The following is an 8,853-nucleotide window of genomic DNA, read 5'->3' on the forward strand; positions in this document are numbered from 1 at the left end:
ACTACAATCATATCAGTGTTCAGTGTTTACTTTTGCTTGGCAGGCTGATGGTGGCACAACTATACAGTACTGTAGGTCCACTCTGTCAACACAGTGTCACTGGGTGTTGCTATCACAACCAGCCAATGAAACCATATATGTACTGTATGTGTGTCACACAGAGCATAAATAAAATGACAGGATATGTAAAAAGTAATAAATTATGAACAACATAGAAAGGACTGAATAACAGAAAACCGAAAGAAACAAGAAAATAATAACTATGAACATGGCATCTTCCACTCAATTTTTTTTATAAAAAGTTATCAATGTCTCTCTTCTTATAACATAATATATTGTCTCGTTTGCCTGTTTGCTTTGCTGGATAATATGTAAAAGAATATAAATAAATAATAAAAAACACAACCAATACCATTTTTTTTTTATGATTGAATACTCTATTAGTCAAAGATGTAAACAGAATGTGGTACAGTCAGATATTAAGGCTAAAAGGATAACACAAAAAAGTTGTGGGGACTTGTTTCCATTGTGGTCCTATGTATTCAATTCATCGGCATAGCATATACATAACACAATAATACATGTCATCAACACATACAAAACATTATATGTACAAAGGATAAAAAGGAAAAACAGCAGCAGTGAATGACACCTCCTTTCTATTTTAAGCAGTATAAAATATTATTACATGCGTTGTTTCACTTGAATGATAATGGAGTAGTTTCCAACTGTGTAAATACTGCTTATGCTATGATAACTGTGTGGTGAACCCACAACCTGTACACAGACCGCCAAAACCCTGGATGCCACAATATCCATGTTGATATCCAGTGGTGGACAAAGTACTCCCCAAGTAAACCAAGTACTTGAGTCAAAGTATAGACACTCTTGGTCAAATATTACTCAAGTACAAGTGAAAGTTGCTCTGTCAAATTTGTACTTGACTTAAAGTGCAGGAGTACTTTCTTTAGAAAATATTTTTCAAAAGTATCCAAAAGTACAAATTACTGTTCTTAAGTACAATACTCGTACTGTGTTACTGTCCACCTCTGTTGATACCCAGCATATAATAAATAGTTAAGGGATATTTGGTCCTTTAAAGTCGGCCATACCACCCATGACCAAAACAAATATTTTGAAACTAAATGCCTGATGTGAGATTTTTTGTTGTTGTACATTGTTCAAACTTTATTCTGATAGTAATCATTACTATAGCGTGTTCGCTCAGCAACAGGGGTCTCCCTGTCTCTCCAGCTCTTTAATAAACAGAAAATTCATTTTCATCTGGGTGGCCCATTTCATCCAATCAGGAGAAAGTACCTATTTATCAGCTTAAATCTTAGTGTTCCAGTTTCTGCTCATTTAGTTGTGGCATCACCTCCAATTTCATTTGTATATCCTGTATCCTGTATGAGTACTCTGAATCTGATCTGATCTGATTGGATGAAATTGTTATCCCGACTTGAAAATGCTAGGGACATTTTCTGTTTACTAAAGAGCTGGAGAGACAGAGAGACCTCTGTTACTGAACAAACACTCTATAGCAATGATTACTATCAGAAAAAAAGAGCCATTTAACACTTATTTTAACAAAACAAATCACTTACTGCACCTTTAATATTTTCTTCACTTTAAGTATTCTGTATAAATTACTTTAATTCTGTAAAAATAGCAGATCTACAAACTCATAACACGTTGCGTTGCAGAGCGTTGTGAGTTTGTAGATCGGCTATTTTCAGCAAAGAGATTTGGTGTAGAGGGGAAAAGGGAGGGGACCAAGTATACATCCCTGGGGGACCCTGGTTAACAGGTTTTGTATTGTTAAGCCACATTCTATCTATAGATATTGTTTCTGAAGTGATTTTGAAGGAAATCACACAAATAATGAGAGTTTAAAACTTGACAAAACGATCACCTGTCATGGATTATGTTCAAGAAGTGCACATCAGTAAGGATTTTTAAAACCTTGTTTATAGTTTGCTTCATAATTTAGTAAACCGATACTGAGATACACAAGCAAAAAGAAAATGACGTGAAAGTGACATATGGTGCATCGACTTTCGAGTGCAGTCTAAAAACCAACCGTTTACGGAAGTCAGAATTAATCACCGATACTAAAGTGCTCCACCCAATTACAGTACTTTGTTGACTGGGCTGTGTGCAAACACTCAGGGTCACAGGTAAAGTCGTTTCCAACTTCAAACCCGCCAGTATCATAATCAAATATAGAGTCAAAGGCACAGCGTGCAGGTGACGCCACAGGACAGGTGCCATATTTCTATTTCGAGAGCTTTTCCCTGGTCCTTCAACAGCAGTGAGAACACAGAGCACCATGGCGGCTACGATCTGTCAGGTGATGGGCTTCGTGCTGAGTCTACTAGGGGTAGCAGGGATCATTGCTGCCACGGGGATGGACATGTGGGCCACAGAAGACCTCTTTGACAACCCTGTGACCGCCGTATTCTCTTATTCTGGCCTGTGGAATTCCTGTGTTAGGCAGAGTTCCGGCTTCACCGAGTGCCGTCCGTACTTCACCATTCTGGGCCTGCCAAGTAAGCCTTCTTATCAGTTCTGAACCATCACCAACAAAGTACCATGAGCATCATCCAAATGTCATGGCCACTTAAAACAAAAAAAAAGTTACAAAATATTGGGTTTGTCAGTGTAGGATGTGGTTTGGTGTCACATGCAATAGTAATTCCAAATATGGGTACATTTTGTAGATTTGATGGATTCAAAGTGATTAGTAGGACTGCATTTCAACATGTTGGATTATTCACTTGCATTGTATGTGGTATACTGCAGTACAGTTTTCAGTTTTCAGACCCGATGAAAAGCCTTGGCTCAAATCGTTGTCATTAAATTACATTTGAGCAGATGAGTGTGCAGGTTTATTCTTTTTCCAGCACCTCAACCAAGTGATGTGCGTATTCTATTAGTTTTTGTATATTGTAGTACAGAAATTACCCAAAATGTTTGTGAATATTTGTGAAGTACCTACAGTATAACGCTAGTCAGAAGCTAAGCGAAGATACTGGAGTGGGTGACCGATACAAAAATATTTAGGCCTAGTAATTTCTGGTTTTACATTTATCAAGAGTGATGGCAAAAAGATAACGATGAAAAGTCAAACCACACCCTTCATTTCTCAACGGCGGAAATGCGCCGCCATTTCCCGAAACTGGCACAAACAAAGACTCATAGAGATTATTGGTCAACATCTGATAAGCCTTGTTCCTCCTTAGACAAAACATAATGGGAAGCTCGATGACACTACCTCGACACAATACCTTCTCATGACTCCATGACACAGGCAGCAAGCTAACAGTCTTTGAGTGAGACTACTAAAATGGCCGTCTCAATGATTCAGTTAACAGGATTCATGTTGTCAATGTTGGGGGGATTTCTGATATCGGCTGCGACAGCAATGGATATGTGGAGTTTGCAAGATCGTTCTAGCTCAGTTATAACAAACTTTTACACCTTTAACGGTCTGTGGAACTCATGTGTAGGGACTTCGTATGGCACAACACAGTGTAGACCATACTTTACCATACTTGGGTTACCAGGTAAGGATATTAGTACAATGCTGATGCGTTCACTATTTCTATGGACATATTCAGGGAATGACGGAGGTCCTTTAACCATGATGAGAATAAAAGTGTCATGGCCTTCAAAGTGACAATATTTCATGTAAAGAATAATTTAACTTTTCAATTTTCAGTATGTTGTGAAATCCATATACAGTAATACACCGGGTTAATGTATCCATTTGCAACTTAGAGAGTATAAAAATTTGTAAACAATCATTTTGTGAGCATATAGCACGAGAAGTGCACCTCCTAAACGATATTATGTTTGACTTTCAGCTCTGCTTCAAGCCGTGCGGGCCTTGATGATCATTGGAATCATTCTTGGAGTAATCGGGGATCTGATCGCCATCTTTGCACTCAAGTGTCTGAAAATGGGCAACATGGAAGACAACATCAAAGCTACAATGTCTCTGACAGCTGGGGTCATGTTTATCCTTGGAGGTGCACTATAATGATTTTTATATATTTTTTAATTGGCCCAGATCACTTACATTCTCAAAATCTGCCATCTCTCTGTCCTCTCTCTGTTGGCAAAAACCTTGGTGTCTTATTTAAAAACTCTGAGAGCCACGTTTGATTGATTGACTGAATACTTTATTAACAGTTTGCAAAAAGTACAGAGGTACAGTTTCCATTGTGGTCCTATGTATTCAATTCATCAAGACATATAAAGACGTACAATACTATACAAACTAACAAACTTGATCAGACATTAACATTTCTTTATAAAACACAGGCACACGCACAGGATTGATTTTACAATGTTAGAGTTATTAACTGTTCATAAGCTTGTGCCCAGCCTGAAGTCCTTGGGCAGGAACGGGCTGGTTGTTCCTGAGTCGAGGCTGAAGACAAAAGGGTGACATGTCTTTGCTGTCAGGGCTTCTCGACTCTGGAACAACCTGCTTGAGGATCTCAGTCTTTATCAATCAGTGTCTTTTTTAAATCTCTTCTTTTATGTAATTTTATTGAATGGCCTTTCCATGATTTAAAGATTTTACATTTTATTGTTGGATTCTCTTAACACTTTATTTAGTACAGTAGTTGAAATTGTATTTGCTATGTTTCATTTGCTGATTTTACTTTATTTCCTCAGTTTTCTTATTTTTTACTGTATTATTATCAACATATTTATTTTCAGGTATCTGTGGCATTGCTGGAGCTTCAGCCTTTGCTAACTTGATTGTGCAAAGTTTTCGCTTCACCACTTACGCAGACGGTGGAATGAGCATGTATGGAGGAGGACAAGCAAACATAGGTGGACTCACAGGAAATTTAACCCCAAGGTAATCTAAATGAAACCATTTCATTATCATGATATATGTAACTTCCTGAAACTGTATCTGTTCCTTTATTGTTGATGTATTGTTAATTTTCAGGTACACTTTTGGCCCTGCCCTCTTCGTGGGTTGGGTCGGTGGGGCTATCTTGTTCATATCAGGAATCATGATGTGTGTGGCCTGTCGTGGAATGGTTCAACAGGAGCCTCAGCGGTGCGTAATATCACAACCTTTCACAACACATGAGTGAAAAATGTTTTGAGTACCATTGGAATCATTCATGTTATGTGAATAACAACAGGTTCCAGTATTTATGTTTTTTTCCCCTTATGTTTACCATACCATTCTTGTTCCACGGTGATAAGCCTTCAGGATGTGTGCATTTCCTATGGTTTATTTAATGTTGGTCAACTTATTTTTAATATTCCCTAGGTATGATGGGATGGCCTACAAACCTGCCTCTCACCACACCACCACCATCTACAAACCTGACTCAAGATCCCATCAGCCCTTTAATAACTCTTACAGGGTCCCAAGTGTGGATGGAAGACAGTCCACCCAAAGATTTGACTATGTGTAGCACATGACAGGTTGTGTGTTATTCCCTTGAGAAAAAAATAAGTAAAAGAACTAAACCAAAAATCATGGTAACGCTTCCTATGAAGCCCATGTCTATGATGCATTATAAACATACTTATAATGCAATACTTACTTTATTTAAAGCATCCAGTGACCACTTATAGTGACTTATAATTAGACTATACTAGTGATTATAATGTATTGTTGTAATGTAATGTTGTAATGTACTACAACTATGATAATTACAATACCAGAAATTATGAAAGATTATACTTGACCTTATAGTCATTATAAAACACTTTGTAATGTGTTATAGTTATTGTTATAAAGCATTTATAAGTTCTTATAAATATGATTATACGCAGATTATAATGCATTATAAGTATGGTTATAATGCATTTTTTATGAGCTTTAGAGAAAATGTACATTCTATATACAAAATGTACAAAAGGACTGTACATCTATTTTATATTAATTTACTCTTTGATGATGCATGCTTTAGCCGTCTGTGTATGTTTTTTTTTTACTACTATTCTGTATAATATAGCAATGTTGAAGTTCTTATTTGAAAATATATGTTACTTTTGTGGTCATTATTATCGTGCTAAAATCTACAATTTAGACATTTAGCTAAGGCTATGTAGCAAATACACAAAGTGTACAGATTATGTTATGGAGTCCAGGAAGACCAGACTAATAACTGTGTAATGACACTCCATTAACGATGTATTTAGGTGTCGTTTATAAGATATTTTGCAAGTGTTGTGCTGGACCTAAGATGTAATTTTATTGTAATATTGATATCTTGGATCAATTATTATGTATTTCAATCAAATTATTCATATTTAGAGTGTGGCTGCCAAACGATGTGCCTCTTTGTCCTACTAGACAGTCCAGTGTCATGTGAAGCTTCAATAAAACACAACAAAGATATGTTATGTGATGTTGTTATAGCAAGTCAAAGAGAATTAGACAACCCACACTACAAGTGGTGGGGTGTGGTAGCAGTGGTTCTCAACCTTTTCAGGCGGCGACCCCCCCAAATAATCACATTTGAACTGGGGACCCCCCACCCTGACAAGCACTTAGAATTGTAGGAGTTGAGACATTACATTTTGTTTGAAAATAACCGAGCTTGTAGATCTGCTATTTTCACAACTCTTGCCTCTTTCTTATATTATTTTACAATTTTGCCAATATTTGACCAGTTTGTATGGTATAGTTTGTTGATTACTTTTGATGCAGTATTTTTCCTTTTTCTTTCTTTCTTTTTGAGTTATTAAAAAGGTCCTTAAATTGTCACTTTACTGTTACCCCCCCCCCCCCCCCCCCAAAAAAAAAAAGAATCGTATGGGGACCCCAGATGACAGTGAAGTGACAATTTAAGACCCCCGACCCACAAGTTGAGAACCACTGTGGTAACAACATCAAGCCACATTCAGACAAAATTGCATATGAATTAACACGACATTGCCCCAAAATTGAGACTTGACGTGACTATGAAAAGCAAGATGGAAAGAGATTGAAAATGAAACCTCTGATTCAATGCCACAAGCCTTTAACAACAGTCAAAGAGCAAGTGGTGAAGAATAAATGAAAATGAAGGGCCAATGTGGCTTAATGACATAGAATTGAAATAGAGAAATTTACCTTATGGGTCAAATTCTGTGTGTCATGGGGAAAATATCAACAAGGTTGTCACAAAAGAAAATAAGAACTGTGAATGGAAACACTGTAGATTAGTGTGGCTTAGAACTAACTCCAAAACGGAAGTAGCTAATTTCGACAGAGCATTGTTGTTTCTTTGTTTATTTCCTGTAAAATAATAATTATTGAACGCATTAGGATGTCCTCATCCTGAGTTTCTGTAAATGTGAGCTATAAACTGAGCTCTGACACCAAACTGACAAAACACTATTTTGAGAAGACTATTTCATATTTGAAACTCTGGCGCCATCTGCTGGCTAAAATATACCATCACTGCTCCTTGCTCGCCTCAGTATTGACAAAGCAGCACTCATCATCAGACATACAATGTATTTGAACTAGAAGATTCAGGAGATGATTATGCAATGTTGAAATCATTGTCTCTGTTAGCTCTGTGAACTCAAGATTGTTTGTTTGATTGACCCTCTTTGGAGGACAACTGTTTTATACATAGTATATTTAAAAATATATATATTATAATAAGACATCCCTTCTGTGCACCTATTTTGTTTTGTCCAAGTTTGACATATGGTTGAAACAACAGTAAATACCATCTAAATCGGGTTCACTTCAATTTCCAGTTTTTATAAGAGTCTTCCAAAAAAATCTGCCATGCAGTCAATACTGGAAGCACTATAAGAAAATGGAAACTTTCACTTCAGATATGTCCTGTAGACTCATTGACAAATGCTGTGGCTCTCCCTCTTTCTACAATCTATTTCCTTCTACAGCCATCTTTTGTTCTCCTCTTCCTCATTCTACTGTGCAGCATGTTGGCGCACGAGAGCAGTCCACGCCAGGCGCGCCGTAACTTATGAAAAATATTTTTCTTATTTTTTTTATGGCGACCATCGGTCTCCTCCTCCCAGTCCTCCTTCCCAGCTGGTTGGCGGTAGGAGGACTGACAGTGTTGGTCAGGATTTGACGGTTGTGTCCATGCTGCAACTTCTTCCCCTTCGCCTTTCTCCTTGCTGGATTCATCCTCATCCTCCTCCTCCTTGTGGTAGGAGGTGGGACACACCTCCTCCCAAAACTCCTGCTCAGCTTGGTTGTGGTAGGAGGTGGGACGGGGCAGCTCTACAGGCCAGGAGGAGACTCCTTCATCGTCCTCCTCATTCTCTCCCCGGTTTATGGGCTCCTCCTCTTCCCAGTTCTCCTGTCCAGAGTGTTGGTGATGGAGAAGGTCGGGACTGAGCAGTACTCCACTGGAGGTGGTGTCTGTATTGGATGTCTCCACCTCCTGGCTCACGTCAGAGCATTGCAGGCCAGGCTGCATGGACTCTCTAGTAGTGCATATGCTCATTGCCTGGACTGATGCCTTCCCACTGGAAGCAAAATGACAGTCAATAAGTCAATCAATAAGTAATTTAATAAGTATATATATCTGTCGTGCTTTCTCTACTTAACAGAAATCACAGTTGTGTTTTCCATCAGAAGGTCATGTTCATACTCACTAGGAGCTCCTGTAGTCCACTAGGTGGCACATGGTGATGAAGGGATGCTCCAAAGCCTCACTGGGCCAAAGCCTCTGCTTAGGATCCAGATGAAGCATATTCTTCATCAGCTCCATGTAGACTATTATGTCTATGACTTCATCTTCTGCCAATACTGAGTGTACCTGGATTTTAAAACAGTAAAGAGGCTTAGCTACAACTCAGTGAAAACAACATCTTGGCTTAATGTTATGCATTTAA

At 38.1% G+C, this 8,853-nt stretch overlaps 1 protein-coding gene across 1 annotated transcript; it reads left to right on the forward strand.

Moving 5' to 3' along the window:
* Window positions 1-2,332: 2,332 nt before the first annotated feature.
* LOC311051926 (claudin-18-like) lies at window positions 2,333-5,453 on the forward strand (the record flags this gene model as incomplete). The annotated part of the gene is made up of 5 exons (XM_084066654.1): window positions 2,333-2,552; window positions 3,870-4,034; window positions 4,735-4,879; window positions 4,973-5,086; window positions 5,306-5,453. 5 exons carry the CDS (start codon window positions 2,333-2,335, stop codon window positions 5,451-5,453), a joined length of 792 nt encoding a protein of 263 aa, XP_083922780.1.
* Window positions 5,454-8,853: the final 3,400 nt, after the last annotated feature.

Source organism: Gymnoscopelus microlampas, assembly GCF_963454915.1.
Source record: "Gymnoscopelus microlampas genome assembly, chromosome: 9".
Lineage (NCBI taxonomy): Eukaryota > Metazoa > Chordata > Actinopteri > Myctophiformes > Myctophidae > Gymnoscopelus > Gymnoscopelus microlampas.